This window comes from Pezoporus flaviventris, unplaced genomic scaffold, assembly GCF_033815535.1.
Source record: "Pezoporus flaviventris isolate CSIRO_AGI_PZ_B2104156 unplaced genomic scaffold, CSIRO_AGI_Pfla_v1 ptg000097l, whole genome shotgun sequence".
NCBI classification, from domain to species: Eukaryota; Metazoa; Chordata; class Aves; order Psittaciformes; family Psittacidae; genus Pezoporus; species Pezoporus flaviventris.
Window position 1 is genome coordinate 8331878 of NW_026892645.1, and position 24270 is coordinate 8356147.

The 24270-nt window shown below is 51.1% G+C and overlaps 1 protein-coding gene across 4 annotated transcripts in view; it reads left to right on the plus strand.

Annotated features, from left to right (window-relative positions):
* ASTN2 (astrotactin 2) overlaps positions 1–24270 on the plus strand; it is a 331851-nt gene that overhangs the window by 306027 nt on the left and 1554 nt on the right. For all 4 annotated transcript variants that reach the window (XM_061476701.1, XM_061476705.1, XM_061476702.1 and 1 more), the window contains 2 exons: positions 17383–17483; positions 18287–18470. In XM_061476701.1, the coding sequence (XP_061332685.1) occupies positions 17383–17483; positions 18287–18470 (285 nt within the window). The remainder of the gene's footprint in view (positions 1–17382; positions 17484–18286; positions 18471–24270) is intronic.

Below are 24270 nucleotides of genomic sequence, written 5' to 3' on the forward strand. Positions count from 1 at the left end.
GCTAATTCTATTCCTTCAGGAGTGGCCAAAAGCAGCTCAGCTGTATCCATGAGTATGCCCCAGGAAGGATGTGAGAAGCTGCTCTGGTGCCCAGGTGTTCAGATACTACTGCATTCACAGGTGTTACCTGAACCTATAGCAATACCTCAGCCCAGTGAGTAAATCACCTTAGACTCTGGATGGGACCCCAGGTCCCAAAAGCTGGAGATACTTGCCCCAAAAGGTGATGCTTATCCAAATCAGACAAGTCACAAGCTAATCCTACCTGCCCATCTTTTCTTCCATGATCTAGAGGAAAAGTTTGGATGCCATACCTACAAGACCCATCCCAGCTCAGACCAGCAATGTGCATATATCTCATATATAGCTTGCAAGTCCATTAATCTAGTTAAGTGGGTTTTTTTGTTTCATTTTGCCAAAGGACACCTGCAGCACATCCCACCCCATCCTTGTCTTGTAACAGCAGCACAGAGAGTCCCTCCCCAGCCTTGTCTGTCAGAGAGCACTTTGTATCTTCATTTTCCTTCTCTTTTGGGGTGTGTATTTAAAAACCAAAATCTCTCTCAGTCTTGACTCATGCAGCACATTACATCTGTAAGCATCCACCTCCTGGTTGTGCCACGCTGGGGTTTACCAGCACACAGCAAGCCCTCCAGCTCTTCCACCCCTTCTCCCTGTCAAAATCATGGGACAGGGCTGGTTCCCACCTGCAGGGAGTTTGTCATGGGGGAGATGACGGTGATGTGTGTGAGTGATGGAACCCGCACAGGAGGTGGCTGACCTCAGCCCCTTTCCAGTAGATCTCAAGTGACCTTTAACTTATTCCTTGGGTTTTGGCATGTTTTCCCCCCTGCAAAAGAATTTTGATTGTATTTTCCTAGTTTGAGGATATTGGCTGTATCTAGACTAGAAGTCCCTCAACTTCACTTGTTCACAGCCCTCACTGCCTGTCTCGAGTTATGTTAGTGCTTAGATGCCAAATCCCTGCTGCAGACCCCCTGTTTGCAAAAGTAGCCAGCATCTCCACTTTGGGATCATCATCTTCAAGGCTTCACAGGCAGAGCCACATCTCCCATTGGCCTCAGCTGAAATTGCACCAGAGTAGACCAATGTGAAATGGAGACACTCAATGTTTAGCAACTAACCTCAAAGTAACTGCTTCTTCCTGAATTTTCCCACCTGTAAAACGTGTCAAAAGTGAGCTTCACCCTTTGCAAGGTTTCCTATACAGTGAAGAAAACAGCATCATAAAATGGGAAAGACAAGAAATAGCTTCTTGGTTGCAAGAGGTGGCATCTACACGGTGAGGTGGGTCCCTGCTGATGCCCTGGGTGAGGGTCCCTGCTGGAGCTGTGGCTTATTTGGTCTCTGCTTGGTCTCCTCAATCTGATGGCACATTGTATCGCCAAGGATATTTGCTCTGCATTCCTTCAGGGTGATTGCTCCCAGCACACATGCCCTCATTGCTCCTGGTCACCTTGCGCACATACTCACTTCCCTCATCAGGAATGAGATAAATTTGATTATAGAGCAATATGGTTTCTGTTATGAAAAGGGGAAAGAAAATACCCTGGCTTTCACTGAACCCCCTCAGAGCCAAAGCTTATGTCATAATTGTAATGTTCCTTAAAAAAGAAGTAGGGTCTGAGGGTTGCTTTTGTTCAGGGGATGGTGGGGCAGGGTCCTTCAATAGATGAGCTGATGGAGCTGGGGTTGGAGATTTGCTGCCCTGGCAGGAAGGAGTGTAAATGGAGCCGTGATTCAGGGAGCGTGGTGCTGGGTCACTGGGAGAAAAGATCCCAAACACCTTGGGCCCTGGCTAGGCGGGAACCAGCCCAGAGCTCAGGGAGGTCCCTTCTTGCAGGAGCATCTGTCCTGCATGGGCAAGGATTGATGTGTGTCCCTGGCTTGGGCAGCCTGTTCTCCAGTGGAGGCTGCTGTCATAATAACAGCATCTTCTTGATGAATTGTGAGCTGAGCTGTCCCAGAGCAGGTCTGGGATAATGCATGAGTCACATCAATGTGGCTCTCCCTACTTTATGCCCATAATGGAGAGAGAAGACAGAAAGAAGGACTCTCTCATCCCTACCCTTTGTCTTGCCCTTCCAGCTGGCCTCATCCCCATCAAGGCAGGATGTAGGGGACTGGAGGGGACCTGAAGCTGCCTGGGGTCATCCTCTGTGGCACTGCCATAGGCTGTGATCTATTTGCCTGAATGACAGGCTGCCTCTGGGGAGCATCAGCACTACTGGTGTCACCCTCCCTGTCTTCTCTGTCTCTTGTGCTTCTCCCCTCTGGGTTTGGGGGGGTTGTGAGGTTTGGGTACATTTTGTGGTGCTGGAGCATATGGATGAGGTTTGGTGTGCCTTTCTGTCCGTACTGGTTATGGGCTTGGATCCGGGTAGCTGGGACACCTTACTTTGCAGGGGGTCTTTCCCATACCAGCATCAGGAGCAGGTACCTTAGTGCTACCTAATAGCCCCATACACCCACCATCCCTTATCCCATAGTCTGTATGAGGTGAAATCATGGCCAGATCCTGCTCTAAACAACCCCTGGCTGTGCAGGTCTGTTTTGAGATGTTTGATGAGGACACGTGTGGCCGTGCACGCACAGAGCAGCGTGTGATGGTGTGGATGGGTAGCCCCATGCTCTGCCAGGTGAAGCAAACCCTTTGTGCAGGGATTTCCACATCATTGCAACCAAAAGTACTGCAGAGATTGGAATATCCTCTCTACTGCAGAGGGCTGCATCTCAGGTTCCCTTGGCAGTGTACCCCATCGCATGCTCCCCAGGCAGCAGCTCACAGTGGCTTTGAGCTCACTGTGGCTCTTCGACTGCGTATCCTAACCTGATGCTCCAGCAGAGCTGGCTGGAGCAGCCCACCCCATGGTGTGAAGCCCACCCCATGGCGTGAAGCCCACCTACATCACCCCACATAGCTCCCAGGCTTTCATCTCTGTCCCTGGCTTGTACCTGCTGCACTGCCGCACGCTGAATTGTTTTCCAAGTGGAAACATGAGTTGAAGTATTAACTCCACAAGGGCCTTTCTGTGCAATGCACCGGGATTAAATATTTATGTTGGCAAAAAGCATGTAATAGGCAGCTCGAGATCAGAGATAATGAAATTGAGGTGTATGGAGAAGGCGGGGGGAGGCAGGGGGCTTGCAGGAGCAGGCGGGAGAGGGACCCAGGTGGGTTGTAGTATGTGCATGGCCAATTGCTTTTGGTTTTAATTCCCTACTTGCTTCTAGGGGGATCCCAACCTCATTGCTGGTAGATCTGCAGTGCACAAGGGAGAGCAGAGATCACCCATCACCCTTCCTTGTGTGCCCACCAGTATCTGGTGGGAGTAATTGTCACCCTGGGGGTTTTAACTTGGAGCCCATCTGAGGTGAGGCGGGAGAGGGGCTGTCCTGGAGAAGATGTAGCAAGGGTTGAGACTCTCTCTGTGTCATCTGCAAATGATGTACAATCCTAAATCATTAATAGCAGTGATACAGGATCCCTCACTCTTCCAGACTGCTGCAGTCAAGGTTATTTACCGGTGACTGCATCCGATGAGGAGCAATGTGGTTTGGATTATACAGAGGGTTCCCAGTCAGGTCAGGAGGATGCTTATTGCAGTGACAGCAGCACACCAAGCATGGAATGCCCATGTAGGGCTCTGTGGTGGGTGTTACTGAAGAGCCAATCCTTGGGGTGCAGGAGAGGAGCGGGCAGAGGTGAGGTCCATGGCAGAGAGGGTGCTGAGTGATGCAGGAGGGAGGACCTGCTCCTCCACCACAGCAGAACCCGGAGTGCATCCAGCAGCAAAGGGCGCTGCTCTTTCTCAATTCATTATCTTTATGAGACAACAACATCTCCCTATTTCCACCCAACAGCAAGCACCGGGGCAGGCAGCACATAGGGGGTGCGAGGCCCACACCGTGCTGTGGGATCGTGGCCAGTCATGGAGCCTCCAGGGAAGTATGAAACAAGGCATGAATGGAGTGTTAGGAGAGAATGGAAACTCTCCCCTGGCTCCCAGGCTGGCTCTTTTGCGGGGGGTCCCTTGCTCACGATGACAGAGCTGCCTCTCATAAACACGCGTTTCCTCATCCCTGTTTGTTTCTCTCTCTTGTGCAATCTCTTGTACCAGACGGGAATGGGAGCGAGTCCCAATGGTACGTGAATGTGTTACAAAAAGCCTTCCCACCCTGCCACCAACGAAGTACTGAGAAATAACAACAGGGCTTGAAAGGAAAAAAAGAGAAGAAAGATGGGGGGAGCCGGATGGATTTGCTACCGGCCATGAGTTATTGCTCTTGAGCATAAACTCAAGGGCATGGCTATGCTGGTAGTTTGCAGCATCAACCAGCACTCAGAAGCCCCCACTGCACTCAGTGCTGTGAATCCCTCTGGGAAAAGGAAATTCCTTCCTCAGAGGAGTTTTCTGGGTGAAAAACATGGGACAAAAATAGGGGTAAAGTAACTTGGCTGAGAACATATAATGCTCAAACCAAGAGATAGTCCCAGCTCCATCCTGCCTGCCCAGCGCTGTCCCCTGGGCTGGGTTGTTTCACTTGGGCCCTGTTGCTGGTCCATGTGCCCTGGCCAGGCTGCCCTTGTCAATGAACATGCTAGGGTGCACAGCTAGGGTGAGGTGTGAAGCTGAGGAGTCGGAGCAAGGGCAAATCACACCATCAAACGTAAGTCTCCTGGACCAGTAGTATTGGTTAGAAGATTTCCTGGACCTGGGCTGGTGGAGCAGGGATGGAGGATCCATGCGTTAGCTGTAGCTGCAGAGGAGGAAGAACTGCTGCGAGTTGCAATCTTTTCATGTAGAAGGAAAAGCAAAGGAAGAAACCTGCACGGATCAATGCCCCCTAAGCAGCATTTGCAGGAGCGTGAGGCTGGCTCCACACCTCTGGATGCTCACAAACATGGCCATGGCAATGACGAGGTGCTCTCCCTAAATGCAGGGCAGGTCACTGGCCCCGGAGCAGGCCAACTGGGGTAGCAGGGCTGTACAGCCATCATTTCAATAACGAAATGATTCAAAGGGAAGGGGGTGGGGGAGAAAACCCCAAAACATCTGGTTTACTTCAAATCAGGGAAGATTCCTTTGCTTGCAAAGAATGTGTAAATCACGCCGGGCTGGGAGACGTACATAACCCTGCCTGAAAGCTCCTCTGCACTTCAAACGAATTCTAACGTGCTTACTGGGATTTTGTTTTTATTATTTGTTTCGGGTCCTCCCCACCACCCTCCTCCCTCCCTGCCTGTGGTGCTGTGAGAATCTCCTGCCTCCTGCCAGCCCCTTGCCCTCTTCCCTCTTGATTCAGGGCCTCAGGGCATGGAAGGACCTGGGGCTCGCTGCACACAGCATCCCTGCATTGCCACTGTCCTCCCCCTATGCCAACATTGTGGGGTCATTGCAGGGCCCCATTGGCTGCTCTTGCTGCTCCCATAACCCAGCACGACGGATGTCTCTTGCTTATTTGGACCCTGGGATGCGGCAAAAGGAGGCATCCCCCTCCTCCGAACTGTTCCCTTGTGGGCAGTTATTGTTGTCGTGCTTTGTTTTGCTTTGTTGCAAAGGGTGAAGCTAAGGCTGGCCAACAGTGCTCGGGGACAAACCCAACGTAGATAGATGGACAGCCTCTGCTCGCAGGGGTGCACAACCACCTCCCCGTGCCAGCCTGCGAAGGTGACTGGCCCCGCAACAGCGGGACCACCCTCGGCCCCGCTCCCTGCAGTCAATGCAGCCCTTTACCATTCTTCTGAAGCTGTCAAGCAGGAGGCCCTATTGTGGTGGCTCGTATAAGAACAGTCAGCCATTGACTCGCTTGACGTGGACCACCCACTACTCCTCAGATGACACTGCCTTTTGAAGTCGCTACCAGCCGGGGCTGGATTTCAACCAGCAGCCCAGATGGAAGCCAAGCCCCCAGGATGATGAGAACAAGCCCTACCAAGGGGATCTCCAGGGGTAGCAAACTGTGGAGTGTCTGGTTCTTGTTTAGAATGACTGTGAGCTTGGGAGGGGCCAACGTTTCCCAATTTGCCAAGGGTCACAACCTTCCTCTCCCCACATCTCCCGAGGGCCGGTGATGGCCAGGCTTTGCAGAGCATTGGTAGGTTGAACGGCTGGTATGGTGAGCTGTGAACATTTCCATTGTGGAGCTCACCACAGGGGTCCAGGGCCTCGCTCCTCTCTCCTTTCTCCCTGGCACAACTGGAGGAAGAGTTTGATTTATTCCCCCTCTCCTTCTGAGCAGCCTTCTCATCTCCTGCAGCCGCAGCCTGCCCGAGCCCTGCTGTCTCTTCATAGAAGTAGGATTGCAGCTGTCCTAGAGGTAGCCCAAGGAAGGTACTAAAGTGATAGATTTCTCTTGGGAGAACACAGGGCTAATGCTTTCAGATGGGGCTGAGAGCCACCCAGCCATAGATCTGTGCAAAGAAGACAAGCAAAACCTCAGAGTGATGACTTACCCCTCAACACACAACCTTCGTGGAGCTGGAGGCTTTGGGGTGTCTGGCTGAGGGAAGAGGGGCAGGGTGGTCCCTGGCCTAATGGGAGAGCAGAAGGTGTTGCAGTGGAAGGGAGAGAGGATGTGGGTGCTGCCTGGGGATACCCTGACCCTGGGAGTGGAGACCCGGAGGGGATTGATGGGTGTCATGGTCCTGTGTGAAGGCTGCAGGGACATGTGGGAAACGTGGGATGCAGAGCCTGGGGAAAGCCCTCCCTGGCCATGCTGCACCCAGGGCAGCTCGATCCATCACCAGCTCCACTGATATTCTGCATCTGGAGCAGGATGAACCCCTGCAGTTCACAGCCTCGGGCATCAATCTGAGCCGTGGCATGGGGGGAATTGTTCCAGCAGCACAAGGAGTTGGGGGTAGCTCGTTTGACCTTGGTCCAAGGGCTTTGTTTGGGATCTCCTGGGAGTCCCAGCATAACAGGGAATGGTGCTCAACAGGCTGGGGTGAGCTGCTTTTGCTTCACTGGAGACAAAAGCACCAGCTGCTAGTGGCTCAGCACCACCTCCTTCTGGTTTTTCTCTCCACCAAACGATGCTAGAATCACATCCTGGGTAACGTGGGACCTTCTCTGGCCTTGCCATGCAGAGCTAGGGAACACCTTTCCTCAAGCACTGGGATAGGCAGTAGAGACGATGAAGAGCTGGCCCAGTTCTTGCTGCGTTGCATTTATAAAGCCTATCTGCAAATCTTCATCCTCACAGCCAGCAGGATGAAAGCAGGCCACCACTGCCAAGAAATATGGACCTCGAACACCAACACCCATTATCCATCCTCCCCAGTGCTGGGAATTCCATAGTGACCCTGCTTTTTCTGCCATTGTCCTGTCCTTAGAGTTCAGGGACCATCCCTGTGGGGTCTACTGGGCATCTTAAAGCTAATAAAACACTTGCTCCTTGGAGCACGCCTAAAAGCTAAAGCCCCAGGGGTGTAACATAGGCTTTGTTAACGTTATCTCAAGTCAGGGCAGCTTTTCTGGGTGTGCTGTTCTGCTGCCGTGCCAAGGAGCTGTTCTCTCACATGCACATCCCATCTCCACCAGCAGCTTTGTGCAGCACAGTGACCCTGATCTCCAGAGAAGCTTGTTCTTGGTGTAAAGCTGCCTCTGAAAGGATGTACTCTGAATGTGAGCCACGCACCGGGGAAATAGAAACCTTTTTAAGGGGGAGGAATGAGGGAGCAATTATCTGCTCCTTGCCAGTGGTTGAAAGGAGCAGGGGTGACAAAGGAGGATATGTGTAAGGTAGAGAGAAGGGCAAGGGGGACGGGGCACTTCTGGTGCTCTCGGCCCTGGGGTGGTGAAGGCACCCTATGGTCGCAGCAGCCGGGAGGGCTGCAGGGACCATGCTGCACCTTCTGGGGTGAATCCATGGCCCTGCTGACACCGGCTGGCATCTTTCCCTCATTTCTAGTGAAACACGTTTTGGCCTCAGGCAATCTTGGCACTGCCGCTTGCAAGGTGTCCGGCTGGCAAAGGGGCTCCTTGTGGGATCTTGGCCCTCCAACACAGGTATCATTCAGGAGCAGGGCTCCAGGGAACAGAAGGTGGCCTGTGTATCAAGGCCGTCTTTCACAGCCATGGCAGTACTGGGAATCGCTGCTCTAGTGGGGTTTATTGACAGAGTTTCGAGGGAAATTGAGATGTTGCAGCTGAGGGTGGGAAGGCGAATGTCCTACCAGGGGTTTCTCCAGCGAGGAGGCAATGGATCCAGGCAGTAGCCATAAATGATCCGGCCTTTTAATGAGTTTCTTTCTTTCCCTTTTGTCCTCGCTTTGGATCTTGTTTGACAGGGATCTGAAAACAAAAAGATTGATGAAGTGCTGTAAGGAGTGAGAGCTGAGTGAAACTGCATTATAGCTTGGCTCAGGCGTGCAGCATCTGCGTGCGTGCAGGAGGGAATCAGGGGGAACAGCACTGACACCTTGCATGCTGCAGGTTTTGGCTCTCCATGGCCTTGTAGTTCAGGAGAGAGCGAGCAAGTTCTAGGAGACCTGGAGCAGCGTGCAATGCTTACCCAGTGCTGTGTGGAGAGCATCTCAGTGCCAAAAGTCATGGAGCAGCATTTTCCCATTCCTCAGCTTTCGAGCTGATATGACTGGAACTGAGCTACCTTGTTCGTTCTACCTGGGGGTTGACCTTGTGTACAGATGTGTCCTATGAGCCTCTCCTCCTTCTCATCATCTCCCCAGTGCCACCCAGTTTCCAGGGCACAGCAGCCACTGCCTCAGGCAAATCCTGGTGTTGGGTAAGAAGGCATCTTATGCTGCTTTAGTTTCTGTGTCTCTTGTTGTGCATGGTAGCAGTGGGGTTTGTGGTACATGCCGTGGGTGCTGCAGAACACCTCAGTGGTGGGATGCTGGGACACCAAAATGACATGTCCCTTGTTGCATCCCCATAACGCAGCAGCATTAAGTGGCCCTGTCCTCCCCATGAGAAGTACCACGTTCTCAAGTCAGCGTTTTGGAGCATGGACATAGCATCAGCTGCAATTCAGGGTCACCTTGCAGTGTGGGTAACCCTGGGTGACTTCCCCAGGGTTGACAGAGCAGACATGGACCCAGGGCTGTGCCAGCCTGTCCCCAGCCCCACTTGAGCAAGCCTGCTGAGCATCCCGTGCTTTTCCTCCTGCCAGGAGTATTTGATGGGCACTGGTTTATACACTTCCAAAAGGCATCAAACACCTGAGGCGTGTTGTGGCAGGTACATTTGTTTCCCTCCATCTGACAACTGTGCTCGGGTATTGTTGAGAGGCATCTGTTGAAGGGTAATGATTAGTCTCACGACATTTGCTGTCCTGGAAAAAACAAGGTGTGAATGGTGAGAACAGTTTCCTGACAGCCTCATGTATTCGTGTAACAGCAAAGCTTCATGCTCTGTTGTGACACCAGCATCGCTGCTAACCTGTTCCTCCATCATACTGATGGGAGCAAGGTCACATGTCGCAGATGGTTAAAATAAGCCCAGTTATAAAAGGTACTTTTCTTGGGTAGTACAACTGTGAGGAGAGCTTTCTAAAAGATGGTTTGTGTTCAAGATGGCTCTGTGCACTGTTCCCTTAGTGCGGTGCAGGCTCTGCAGAAAGGCAGAGCCAAAAATGATGGCTGTGCAAAGCAAAAGCCATGGGTCCTTCTGCAGAATGGTATGTATGGTGCGTAAGCAGCAGTTCACTGGTAGCAGGTTGGTGTTGCATCCCTTTGTGCCCTCTTCCATGGTGAGCTGCTTCTCCTCTTTCTTTTCCACACTGAGCTGTTCCCTCTGGGACAGCCCGAGGTCATAGCACAGCCCCTTGTCCTCAGCTCAACACCCTATTCCTGCCAGGCTTCAAATGCCCCAACAGGAGCATCTGATTGCTGTAATACCTACAATGGTGCCAGCCTGGGAGACAGCACAAGGATGTCCACTGCCCTGTAAAGCTTAGCCCACATCCCAAGCCTCCAGCAGAGCCATTGGTAGGGAAGCAGTGTGGTCATGCCAGGGTACCAGCTTGCTTTCTGGCACCATGGACACAGGCATGGCATAAGCGATCAGCCCAAAGTCAGAGCCCAGCAAAGACACCGAGAAATCCTCTCCTTCTAAAACCCACTCCCTGCTCTTTGCTTGCTGTTTGCTGCAGAGACTTGAGGGGGTTGTTCTCATTTACCTTGCTAGATGATTTCAAATGGCAGAGTTGCCAACAAGCTGAGCTGCATTCCTGTGGCTTGCGTGGATGGGCTGCTTTTATTGGATTTGATTTCTTTTTAAATTGTAATGGGTTCTGAATTGGGAATGCTTGCACTAAACACACACACCCCTTCCCATGCATGCTGCTGGCAGGCGAGCTTCACTCCTGCTCCATGGACATCCATGAAAGTGCCTGGGAGGCTCAGCAGGAGATGTGTGAGCCCATGCTGGGGAGACAGGGGTGATGAGTGCCCTGTGGACCATGCATGCACCTGCAGCTGCAGGCTTGCAGCTTGCAGCTGGGCTTAAAATACCCATAGCTGTGCTCCTCCCCACAACCCCCCTGGGCTCCCCCACCTTTCAGGAATAGTCTTTCAGGGAAACTTTGGGCAAATTTATTGCTGGCTTTAGCAGCCACAAGAAGCTTTGCTACACTCACCAAGATGATGCTCTACTGTGAGTACTGGGATAAAGAAACACACAACCCCGTCAGCCTTCCCACCTCTGGGCTGCCTCCAGCAAGCCCCTCATCTTGGTGTCTGGGAGCCGAAGGTACTACAAGATTGGGAAAGAACAGTTTGTGCTCATGGGTCCCCCGAGCATAAAGATGTGTGCAGCGTTTGTGGCACTCTTCCTGGTTGCTCTGCTCTGCACTTGCCTGTGCCTGGGCACATTCAGAGTGTTGCTGGCCCCAGGTCCCTCATGCTCAGTCCCCATGCTGACATGACAGAGGAGCAGAGACACGGGGATTGCCAAGAGCTGGTCCATTGAGAGCTTTTAAACAGGGGCCTCTTGACTTGTTTTGAAGCTGGAACAGGAAGCAAGAAGGGCTGGCAAAGCAGGGGTGTGATGTGTGCATGTCAGCACGCTGGACCAGCCTCAGCAGTGCTGGTTGAATGTGAGCCCAGAGACCCTGGGCTGTGCAGAAGGCATGGACAAGCTGTGATCCACAAGAAGGTGATGGCAGGATGTGCACGTAACACCGAGGTGATGCCACACAGGTTGGGATCTGTGTTCTTGTGCTCAGCATGGTGGGCAGTGGTACCCACACTACCAGGGGAGAGGGAATCCAGTGCACTGTGTGACAGTGGCCAGGTCTACCCTGCACCAGGCTCCTGGAGCTCAGCAGTAGTCTTGTGGCTGCAGGAGCAAGGTGCTGAGCCCAGGCTTATCAGCCAAGCTCCAGCCAACTGTCGAGAGCATCTTGTGGTTGCACCACTTTGGAAAGCATGAGACCATATTTCTGCTGGGCTCAGGAGCAGCATCTCTGCCTTTTCCTCCATTCATGTGGTGCAGGGCTTTCCTTAGCACAGCACGGGTTTGCCCCACAGCCATTGCTTTTGGATGCAGCCAGCTACTTGCAGGCACCCAGTTACTTAACATGGGTGTTTGGCACCTGCAGGACTTTGACTCCTTATAGGGCCCATATCTCAGCAGCCCAGCCAGCCTGTTTGCAGTACAGCATCTCACTGAGCAGCTACACAAGCCCAAAGGCTTCAGGGAGACACCAGTCAGTTGCCAGAACCTATAATAAATGCTTGGAGCAATGTAGAGATATCCCAGCCGCTCCAGCCAATGAGCCAGCTTCAGTTGGAGCTCGGCTCAGATGCCTCTATACAAACACCCGTAGTATGGGGAACAAACAAGAGGAATTAGAGATGTGGGCACGTCTATGGGGGTATGATATAATAGGCATCACAGAAACACGGTGGGATGGCTCCTATGACTGGAGTGTTGGAGTGGAAGGTTACAGGCTCTTTAGGAAGGACAGGCCTGGCAGGCGGGGAGGGGGAGTTGCCCTTTATGTTAGGGATAGGCTGGAGAGTATGGAACTGTGTCTGGGGACAGGTGAGCAGTCCACAGAGAGTCTGTGGGTCAGGGTTAAAGGGAATATAGCTATGGGAGACATTACTGTGGGGATCTGTTACAGACCACCTGATCAAGGAGAATCTGCAGATGAAGCACTCTATAGGCAGATAGGAAAAGCCTCACGCTCGCAGGCCCTTGTTCTCATGGGTGACTTCAACCACCCTGACATCTGTTGGAAGGACGGTACGGCCCGGCACAAGCAATCCAGGAGGTTCCTCGATTGTGTAGAAGACAACTTCCTTCTGCAAGTAATAGAGGAGCTGACAAGGAGAGGTGCCATGCTTGCCCTCGTGCTCACCAACAGGGAAGGGCTCGTTGGAAATGTGATGCTCCAAGGCAGCCTTGGATGCAGCGATCATGAGATGCTCGAATTTGAGATCCTCAGGACAGTGAGAAGAGCGTGCAGCAAGCTCACTGCCCTGGACTTCAAAAGAGCAGACTTTGGCCTCTTCAGGAACCTGCTTAGTAAGGTTCCGTGGGGTACAGCCCTAGAGGGCAGGGGGGCCCAAGACTGTTGGTTGATATTCAAGGATCACCTGCTGCAAGCTCAGGAGTGTTGCATCCCAACCAGAAGGAAGTGCAGCAGGAGAGCCAGGATAATAAACAACATAAAAAGGACATGGAACTGTTGGAACAAGTCCAGAGGAGGCCACGAGGATCATCAGGGGACTGGAGCACCTCCTGTATGGAGACAGGCTGAGGAAGTTGGGGCGGTTCAGCCTGGAGAAGAGAAGGCTGCGTGGAGACCTCAGAACAGCCTTCCAGTATCTGAAGGGGCCCTATAGGGATGCTGGGGAGGGACTCTTCATTAGGGACTGTAGTGATAGGACAAGGGGTAACAGGTTAAAACTTAAACAGGGGAAGTTTAGATTGGATATAAGGAGGAAATTCTTTCCTGTTAGGGTGGTGAGGCACTGGAATGGGCTGCCCAGGGAAGCTGTGAATGCTCCATCCCTGGCAGTGTTCAAGACCAGGTTGGACGAGGCCTTGGATGATATGGTTTAGCGTAAGGTGTCCCTGCCCACAGCAGGGGGGTTGGAACTGGATGATCTTAAGGTCCTTTCCAACCCAAACTATTCTATTATTCTATGATTCTGAGCAGAGCACAAGGCAGAACAGAAATGCCTGTGGTATCTCTATGGGATATAAAGACATGAGCCGCCAAGCTAAGGAAGGTCAGATGCAGAAGTTCTTATCTCCCTTCCCGCAAGTAAGGATCATGAGTAAAGCACTCAAACATGAGTATCATGAGAGGAAGTGAAAAAAACATGAGCTGACATTGGTGTCTATAAATAAATAACATCTTCTGGGGCTTCATTCTTAGCCTGAGAAGTAGTAGAGCCTTAGTGCCTGTAGAAGTTTGTATTTTGAGTTATTTTTTTCTCTGGACTGAGAAACATTTAAAATGGAAAACTAGAAAAATAGAAATATTTCTGTTATTTTTCTGTTCTTTAATATTCCTTATTTCAAATGCAATTAACCATCTTCCACACTCATTGGATTCCAGGAATCAGAGCTTAAACATCCCCCTCTGCTTTCTCTTCTTCCCCCAAGAAGCATCTTGAGCCTAGTGATAAAATCCAGGCTTCAGCCAATGCTGGGTGGGGTATCTACAAGGAAGGTGTTGACATTTCATGAGGCCAAATGTTAATTGCCTTCTCTCTCTCTCTCTGAAAGTTCCTTCAGGTCCCAATGGGTTTGAGTTTAGTAGTAAACATTTAAGCAGCATTACTTTATAGGATTTCATCCACTGTGTTTTGCTGCAGAGGTGGCAGCGTTTCCAGGCATGGAGGGCTGAACTCTGCCAAGAGCATACGTGCTTGGAGTGGTGAAATGCGCTTTGGGACCTCTTTGGGCAAAATACGTCTTAGTATTTGTAGAAAAACAAGTGTTCATGTGTGCTCTTACTGAAGGCACTCATGGAAAAGAGGATCAGCTGTGAGACAGTAGCAGGTAGCCCCAAGCTCCTTTGTAAAGCACAGGAAAACACGAGAAACCATCGTGAGGAAAGTTGATTGCTAAACAAAACACCTCCAGGTTCTGAAGGAGGCTCTGTCAGGTCGTAGCTACCATATGGCATTCCAGGTTGTCTGACGTGTTTCAGGCACTCAGTGTGGGTCTGGGACCTTTTTGTTTCTGGCTTTGACTTCACTCCAGAGATCCCCTGCCTTGGGCAGAACACTCGGAACCGCTCTTCGGCCTCATTGGTTTTGTTTTGCAAATTATCAGGGTTGGCATTGTCAGGTGCAGCTCCATCATTGTCGGTGGGGATGCTGCCTGCTTCGGTCCTTGGCTCAGAACACTGGACTCGAGCCCACCAGCTCCCTCCCTCAGTCGTGCTTGCTGCAGCTTTCCCCTTGTTTATATGCAGACCTCCCCATCCCTCCCGTGTGGTTGTGCTCCCTCATGTCCCACCACCTTTGTGCCCTGTTGGGTCCCATGCTGGTCCTATCCCTGCTGGTGGCACCTCGGTTGCATCTGCTGGAGGCTTCTCTTAGATGCAGTAAGCAAGATCCTCCTGTTAATACCAGGTTTACTCTGAGCTGCAGATCTTTGCACTCTCTTCTCTTCATTATTGTCTGCTTCTGGGAATCAAAGTAAAACATAAACCCCATCGCTCTGCACAGTGCCATTAACTGCCCATAAGAGTGTTTTGCTGAGTGGTCAAGTGGTTTGAGAGCAAGATTGGAAACCATCATCTCCTGAGTTTCCAAACTGTTCATGTCACCGAGCCTCTCCGGGTCACGATGCTTCACCTCATGTGTCTCTGTTTACCACTGATAAACAGAGCTATTAATACTGCTGTGCTCCAGGGTGATCTTTTGGACGTAATTAATGTTAAAACCTTCTGAGATCACCGCTGGAAGGGCCTGGAGAGGTGCAGAGGGCTGTGTGCTGCCAACCAGCTTCCACCAAGGCTGGATTTACTGGTGCTGATTCCATAACATCTCATTCCGAGTGAATGGAAATGAAGAGCTTTCCTCTGAGGTTCTTGAAAGAGGGCTGGTTTCAGGTGAGGTAAAGCAAGTATTTTTTCTTTTTCCTCAAAAAAAAAGTGGTTTTGAGCAGATCAAAATCACTTTGATTCTGATGTTTTCCATTTACATTTATGGGGTTTTTTCTTCTATCATCTGAAAAAAAAAGGATGAAATGAAGGGCTTGTTTGTTGGTATGTATTTTTTAACCTAGGCCTGACCAGTACAGATGCTCTTGCTCTTGGCAGCTGAATGACTTTGTTCTTGTGTGTGCTGGGCAGAGGGGAAAAGTGCAGTCAAAGGGCTAACATAGGTCTTTAACATCACCCAGAGGGGTGGATACGCTTTAACACCCAACCAATCTTCCTGACCCCCCTGGCGATGGACTAGGTGATGTGGGCACTAATTGCTGAATATTACAACTGTGTTGGGATAAAAGTCTGCTGTTTTTCATGGAAAGTGCTCTGGCACTGATTGCTAATGGAGCCTTGCTGCCTGAGCGGCTACAAGGCAGAGCAGAGGTTACACATTAGCTGTGCCCACCCATTTGAGAAAGAAAACACAACAACCCAGCTGCTGAGGCTAAGCAAGTGGCCCCAGGATGGGGATGGAGAGCAGCACGCAGCGGTAACCTGCATGCTGAGCCCTCTTACTGCTTGTTGTGCTTGCACTGGTGAGCAAGAAGAGCGTTGTTCAGCTCTCTCAATGCAGAATTCCTCATCTCACCGGGGCTGAGGTCCCCCCACCCAACACTGGGTGCTCCTATTGCTGTTGCTTTCTGGGCCTGGAAAGAGAGGGATTCATGCTGCCAAGCTGCAGAGACACATCCCTTATCTACTTACAGCAGGAGACTCCTTACTCACCTTGAACCCTTTGTCTACTGCAAGGAGGTGGTACATCTGGAATGGGATGCTGAAGTTAGATTCCTGCCCTAAATTCGCTATTACCCTATTACTCTATTGCTGTCCCTTAATTATAGCGAGTGAACAGCCTGTGTGTGGTACTTGTGAAGCTGTGGACATCCTTCCCAAGCTGCTCCCACTCTCAGCAACATTCCTTGTAAATTAAGGAAATTGATGTCATGCCAAAGAGTTAAATAGCATCTCCATGGGTGAGCTGAGAGTGTGCATCCTCTGCATGGCCCAGCTTAGTGAAAATGGGAGTTGCCCCTACACACAAGCTGGTTCCTTGGCAGGCTGCTGGCATCCTTTCAGATAGCAAGTATTGTTAAGGAACTAAGGCTAATTGTTCAGGGAGAATGGGTCCTGTGCTGGGAATTGCTACTGTGCAAATGGCAGCTCTTATCAGGCACGTGCGTGGGGTGCAGCCGGGAGGAGAGAGGGGGCTTGTGTGTGGGGTGAGGATAAGGAAGGCATTGCTCTGCCCCCATGAAGGATGCTGGGGAGTTAGGACCATTCCTTAAGTAAACACACCCCAAGGTCTCAATCCCATTTAAGCTTCAGCTGCTTTTATGGGACTCTTTAAACTCACTTGCAAGAGCTGCTCAGGTTTAGGATGAGGAGTGGGGCTGTGCTGTCTCCTGGGAGCTGGGTACCCCACCACCAGGCATCTCCAACCTCCGAGGGGTTCAAGCCAGCTCCCGCGCTTCGTCAAAGCCAAGCTGGAGTTTCCATGCCTGGCTTGGAGTGAATAAATATGAACCAGTGCCTTTTGGGAGAGTGGACAGAAGGTTGTCACCCCTGCTGTGAAAAAGCTCTTGGAGCTTTGATACTCTGACCAGGGCTCTGTGCTCAGCATCCCTGGACATCCCATGCAGCCACAGCCTGTTTATTGAATGCTTCATCCAACACAAAAGCCATATTTTACTGTCAGATGCTCTCCATTAGCTTCGAGTGTGAAATTATCATTCCCACCCTTTTACCAACCCCACCCTGGTGGGGAAATGAGGGAGAAAACAACCTCAAGGCCGTTCACAGAATGTGTACGAGCTGTCACTTGTCAGCACAGAGCCCGCTTACACCAGGAAATACTGCTCAGTCTCAGGAGGGCCGCAGAGGAGCCCGGCTTGCAGACGCCAGAGCATTATAACGTTTGCATCAGCACATGGCAAAGCAGCCCTGGAGGTGTTTACACCCTCTTGCAGTCAGGCAGCTGCAGGGTGCAGCCCCACAGGGCTTCCAGGGATGGAGGGGGTCCGTCGTGCTGCATGGGGACATGGTGGCCTCCTGTCCCTGGGTGCTCTCCTATTCTAAGCCCATCTCGCATCTCCTTGAGACGGCAAACCTGACCCCATTCTTGCTTCCTCTTGTGAAGGCCGGTTCCTATAACAACCCCATGGTGTGGGATTGGGTGATAAAGGCATTGTTTTCCTTCTCCTTCCTGCCTTCCAGATTTACCCTTTACGCAGTGGATACGCGAGGGAGACACTCAGAGCCGAGCACGGTCACCCTGAGGACAGCCTGCCCGCTGGTAGATGACAGCAAGGCAGAAGGTCAGTGTTCAGGTGCCTCATTTGCCATGACAAAAGACATTTCCTGCTAATTTTGCTTTGCCTCTATTCAGCTCTGGGTGTTTAGGAGGATGCTGGTGGCAGCTGGTTTGGTTCCGAATCAGAAACACCAGTAAAAGCCCAGCTGCTTTTGCACATCTGCATTTTTGAGGTTTGAAGCCAGTACCTTTTGTTCTTATGCCCAGAGCTTTTGGCTGCTTTCAGATTTAAAGATTCCTCTATGTGAAAGGCAGGTTACCTCTTTTCTTTCTTCCTTGCTTTCTATTCTGAAAAGCACACAAAAGGAAGTTTTGATTAATGCTTTATTCCGTGTTCTTGATGAGCATTACCAGGAAAAGTAAGCAAACAGGAGACTACAGAGAAGGGAGGGAATGGAGTTTTGTGCATTTTTCAACTCTAAAGAAAGATCCTTTTCTACAGCAGAGTTCACCCTCTTGTTTAATACATCTGAGCAGCTCTAGTAGATACCACAAAGATGATGCGCAGTATTTGTGGCTGAAGTACCATCTTGTTACCAACAGCCTTGTATTCTTCCTATCCTTTAGCATCATAGCTGTGCAACTGCTTTTGTTCTGGTGAATTAGGGAAGAGCTTGCCTGCCCTACATGAGAGGGTAAAGCTGTGTTTGCAGCCCTCCTCCTCTTCCCATTCCTTCATGGAGAATTGCTGGAGTCTTTAAATGCTCCCCCAGTCACCAGATACTGCTGCAGGCAATCCCAAGGGACCAGCAGGCACCCCAGATGCCCACCCCTGTTCATTAATCCCATTCCCCTGATCCTTTCCAGAGATAGCTGACAAAATCTACAACCTCTACAACGGCTACACCAGTGGGAAGGAGCAGCAGACAGCCTACAACACGCTGATGGAGGTCTCCGCTTCCATGCTCTTCCGAGTCCAGCACCACTACAACTCCCACTACGAGAAGTTTGGAGACTTCGTGTGGCGTAGTGAGGACGAGCTGGGGCCCAGGTACCTGTCCCTTCCCTGCACTCTCCCCTGCACCAGTGCCTGGGGCACACTTCTGCTTGGCCACTGTGGATGTGGCCGTCTCTGCCTTTTCCTTGTATCTGAGAGAAGTGCCCTTTTGGTGGTCACCAAGCTGTCATCCCCTAGGACCACCAGGTCCCACTCAATCTTTGGATGAGTGGTTATGGCAGATATAGCAGCTTGGAGGTCTTTGGATGGGTGTGTGTGGGACATGCAGCAACCAGCCTGACGCAGGCAGGTAGTGCAGATGAGCTGGGTGTGTTGGAAGAGCTGAAGGGTGTAAATTAGGCCTGGGACAAGAGAGTAAACTGGGACCGACTCAGATCCTCTTCAGTTGCAGAGCCGTGGTAGATGAGCCCATGGCTGCCCCAGGGTTCAGAGATGTCCTGATGAATTGCAGGGTGGATGCTTGGAAAGGGTGACTGAGGGGATGGAGCAAACATGCAGCAGGTGTGTATGTGTTGAGTGGTGTGTGCATCAAGCATTAGGTACCAAGAGCTGCAGTACAGAGGCAGCTGTACACGTCGGGGTGTTTGAGGAATACAGGACAAGTCCATCCTTACGCTGTAGTATTCGTGCATGCCAAAGAGCCAGGTAATGAGGAGCAGCAGAATCCCTCCTGGGCGGTTTTTGCTAGTGTCAAGGAACATGACGTGACCTCCAGGACCAAAGTGGATTCTGCACCCAGGACAGATCCGTTCTGCCATCCTGCATTCACATTGGCTTCCTCCGCACCCAGGAAAGATTCCCTGTGAACACTGAAGGAGAGGACCACTTGTCCCATGTTTAGCTTTGGGCTCCTGTTACCTCCTTGTGTGGCTGGGGACATGTGAGGCAATGCAAACGCCCCGCTGCAGGGGGATTAATCCTATGTGAAAACAGTTTTGAGCCCCTGGAAGGGCAGAGCTGAGGTGCTGGTGAACAGATTATTACTTGTGTGTAGATTTGACTGTTTGACACCATCAGAGGGGTCAATGATTGAGCAATCGATATGTGATAAACTTGGCTCTTCTAAATAGTACCTTTCATGAACGTTTCCTTCTATTTATTTCTCTATCTATCTGCCTTGGCGTGTGTTTATTCTCACAGTGGTATATGGTTGCCATACAGACCATAAAAGTTTCCAAAATTCCCTTTTCCACCTTCCCTCTGTCCCAAAAGAATAATTCAGCTTGCTGATATAGGCACTAGAAAGGTCCTCCTAAATTTTAGCCCTGTGGTGCCCCTGACACCGTGCAAAGATGCACAGCACCTCATCTGTTACCTATATACACCTTTATGCTAGAAGTATTTCCTCTTTACCATACATTTCATGCTTTGAGGAGGGCTGGGAGAGGATTGGTTCTGGGAGTATGAAGAGGAACCTTTCCAGAGGGACTGCGTCTGCAAACCCCAGTGACTCTAAGATATCAAAGGTACATGAAGTACGTTGCACCAAGGGTGCTGGCAGTGTCCTGGCAAAGGCCAGACTGCCACCCAGCCCCTTAGGAAGCATTCTGCTTCTGTCTGCTTGTTAGATACTGCTAAGGATCTGCCTATAACACCAGATGACAGCTCCTCACAACAGTTTATATCCTTCCTGGACACAAATCCAAGCTGGTCTGGGGCTTGCCCTCCTCCAGAGATGACCTTGGTCATAGTTTCTTTGGTAGTCCATTAGCCTCTGGCACAGAGCCATCCTCATCCTCCCCACTGCCCTTCTCCTCCCTTGATGACACTGCAGACTTCTTTGTCCTTTCCAGTTGTTCCTCTCTCTTTAAATCCCTGGGAACCATCAGCCTCTTCTTACAGATCTTTATTTCCTCGGTTACGTGAGACCCACCACACTTACTTGAAGGATGCTATCTAACCTGACACCTGCATCAGGTCATGAGAGGTACAAAGTGACATTCAAACTGCCCATCTTGCCTGACTGTACCACACTACATCTAGAGCCAGTGGTCGATTCGGCTGCTGTCTGCCTTCCTCACCAAGCCAGATGAGCTCCTAGCAGTGCCCCTGTTCTCTACTTGAGCAATACGTGACTTGGAGCCAAGGGGAAGCATCTACAAACACTACAGCAGCCAGTGCCAGGCCCTTGACAAGAGCAAAGCTCTGCCATCCAGCTTGGACAGAAGCAGAGGCACTGACTTAGCAGGAGGAGAGTAAGGATGTGCCAATGGAGGCCACCTTGTGACACGATTGGAACTGACAGCCTCTTCTCCTTCCCGGGGGGACGTTCATTTTCCTACCTTGAGATGTTTATCAGATGAGCCTCAGCTTCGCAGTAAATGTTCCCTCATAAACCGGAGCGACAAGAGGGAAGTTGATTGCCTCTGTGTAATAAATACATCACCCCAGAGCCCTCGTGAGCCCAGTTTCCATGAAAGCCACAGGTTACTGCAAACAGCTGCTTGCGAGGAGCCATGCTGACAGCCAGATGTCCCAACCAGACCGTTTACATTAAGGAGACATTAAAAACTTAGCTCATAGGTGGCCCTAAACCAGGACTTTCTGTGGTCAGCAGCATCTTGGCACCTGGCTTGCCTCTTCCTGCTAGTCTCCTTTAGCAACAACAAACCCTTTTCCTGCTTCCCTTCCCAGTCCTCTTGCAGACACGGAGTGAATCTCACAGAGTTAATTTGTTCCAACAAAATCTGTCTGAAGCAGTGAAGGTTTAATGCTACTGTGTATTCAGACCTTTGGATGTGTGCAGCCAGAGGGCTTCCTGACACAGCAACAGGGAGGTTTCTGTATTAAGTTTCTCTCACTGTGTTTTCAGGACAATTCTGATGACCACTGGCTTTACGAGGAGGCAGGAGAAGTAATTAAGTTTAAATCTTCCTTCCATGCCCCTGCTTGTGGCCTCCAGCAACAACCAGGGGTCAGGATGTGGCATCAGCCCAGGGCTTGCAGCCTTTCTTTTGCTGGAGCAGGTCAGCAGGCAGGCAGCCGGGACAGTCACGGGGGATGAAGTGCATCTCCAGAGCAGCTGCCTTCTGGTACCGAGGGGGAATGCAATGTTCTGATGGGAAGCTGTGATAAGAGGCCATCGAGTCCTGGACTCATTGTCCTCCCTTATGAGGGTCTGACAGACCCAGGTCAGTTCTCAGCAGAGTGGAAGAATCTGTATTTATGACAAAATCACCCCATATGGGAAACACAGCAGCCAGGCAGCAGTCTGGGAATCTCATCCTCCCTCTACCCCAGGTATCATTTCTTCTTTGCCTCTATGCTGGTTTATTCTCTTTTAATACCTTCCTCCTAGGTTAGATAGGGCAAGGTTCTGCTGGCTCTGGATATGTTTTCATCCCACACCAGCCCTCAATGTGAGTGATCACGGGCCCCTCTGCATCTGGGGGCAAATGTCCCTGTGGGAACACCCCTGGGCTGGGCAGAGCAGGACATAACATGTCTCCTGCTCTTGGTCACGGCCTTGTGGAGCTGGGGCTGGCAACCAGGGACATCGGTGCCCTGTCCCCTGTGCAATCACTGCACTGCACTCCCTTGCAGTGGGGCCACTGTTTCATACACGAGCACTTGGAAGATGCCCTGGCAGCACCCATCCCCTTTCCCTTTCCTCTCCCCCACCATGCCACAAGGTACCACAGAGGGAAACAGCCGTACAGAGCCTATTTTTAAATCCCCCTCTTCATCATTTATGGCTGTGGCTGTGACCTCCTAAATCCATCATAGAAGTGGAGACCAAAATCAGTCCCTGGCTGGTGCTGACTTAAAACAACAGCCCCTGTGGTGGGCACGTGGCAGGTGGGATTGCTCCACTGGCTCATGCCAATGCGGGGGCACCCCTTGTCTGGGATATGGGGTGAGGGGAAAGGGTTTGCTGCATGCCTTTGGGGGCTGAGAGCTGGGGGTTTGGCCACAGGCAACTCCCCCCTCACTCACTCCTCTCCCTATTCCTGCCCTTTAATAAGGCAATAAATTACTGTTCCTGGCAGGGATGAGGTTGGTCAGCATTTAGGAAGATTTCATTTCCAGGATTTGAAAAGGTGGTCGTTCTGACCCGACAGCCCTCCGCAGGGAGCGCTTGGGTAATACCCAGGCCTTGATTTATGGTGTTAAATTGGCAGCCCAAGAACTGCTCCTGTAATTTATTACCCCACTTCACCAGAGAGCCTCTCTTTTCCCCTCACCCGCTCTGGGTCTCCTTCTCCTTAGTTGTTTTAAGAGGGAACAGCTGACAGCCGAAAGCTAAATCTAACATTTACACATGACTTCATTACCCCACTAACATAAATGACTCAAAGTGGTGAAACCCATTAAAACTGGGGCTTTTTGGCACTGGGCACTGAAAGCCAGGGGCCTGATTCCCTCCCTCCCCATCACCCTGTCTCCTCCTTGACCACAGTGCAGTGTGTTTTCAGCATCCTTGTAGCACCAACCCATTGTGTGCTGCATCGCAGCATTAAACACTGATTCTTTTCTGGGACTGACTGCACCAAGCACACCTGCAGATGCAGTGGTGTGTGAACAGTTAGTTGAAGTGATGAGAAGGAAGGAGAGAAAGAGAAGAGCTTGGCCAGCACATGTACAGGGATGTGCTGGGCAGTCCACTCCTTGTGCTGTTTAGGGCCAAGTTGTGGTTATCACCACTGGGGTTTGCCTCAAGGGCTCATCATGGCCACTCATTGTTGCTCCCTTCTTGCCTTATGGAGTCAGTCAGGGGGAAAATCATTGGGTTGTTTGGGTGGCCTTCAGATGGATGACTTCCCCATGGCACTTGTCACATCCAAGTCCATCCTAGGAGCTGACTGTGGGCTCTTGGCTCTAAAACCAGATCAGAGAGATATTCATCAAGGCAGGTTGTTCCCAGCAAGGAAATGGCACAGATGGTGGTGTTTGGTCCCATCCAAGACCAGTGACTGTGATTTGCTGAAGTTTGTTCACTGCAGTGACAGTCACTACAGACCTTGCTGAGCTGAGCTTTACTCGATCAGTCTTTACTGAAAGCATCTAATGCCATCGTAGGATTTCATAACATCTGCAGCAGACATGCAGCAGTGAAGGGCCTGTTCTCAGCAGTGGGAGCACCAGATGCTGCAGAAGGTCAGGTGGCTGCTATGAAGAGTAGCATGAGTAGAGGATTCTGTCAGAGCTGGGCTCAGCTCAGCCCATGACACCATTATTGTATGTGTGTGTATAGCTAATGACTCAAATTGCCTAGTCAGGCTTGTCTTTATACATTAAATCACTACATGGGTACCATGTAGCGTGGTCCAAGAATGACCAACTCCCTTTTCCCTTCCCCTGTAAAGCCAACCCTGACCCAAGACCCTGGGGATGGAGCAGGGCAGTTTTCCACACGCAGCGCTGGAGGAGCAGTGGTTTACTACAGCCTTTCATCCACTGTTTCTGCTCTGCAGGGATTGGTCTGTAGCTGTTTGGGATGCTGGGATGCTCTCTTGCCTCCTGCCACCGTCTCTGCCCTCTGCTCCGGCGCTGGGTGGCTCCAGGCAGCCCTTCCCTGGCGTCCTGTCGCCGGGTGCCTGTGGGTGCATCGGGCTCCCCCCGCACTGCAACATCACTCAGCTTTCATAACCAACTAATTCCTGTGTTTGTGCCTCGCTGCCCCTGACATCGCATTATCAGGAATTTACATTCCTGCAGGAACTGCGAAATCCCCAAGCCCTGAATCCAGAGCTTTCCTGTGGCACCCGAGGGAGAGGAAATAATCTGTGATCTTGCGACTTTCAGACCACTGAAGTAAACCCTTTTCCCCTCCCTTTGTTTGATTTAGCACTTTACAGGCTCCCACGAGGGGATTCTTGGTTTCTTATGGGTT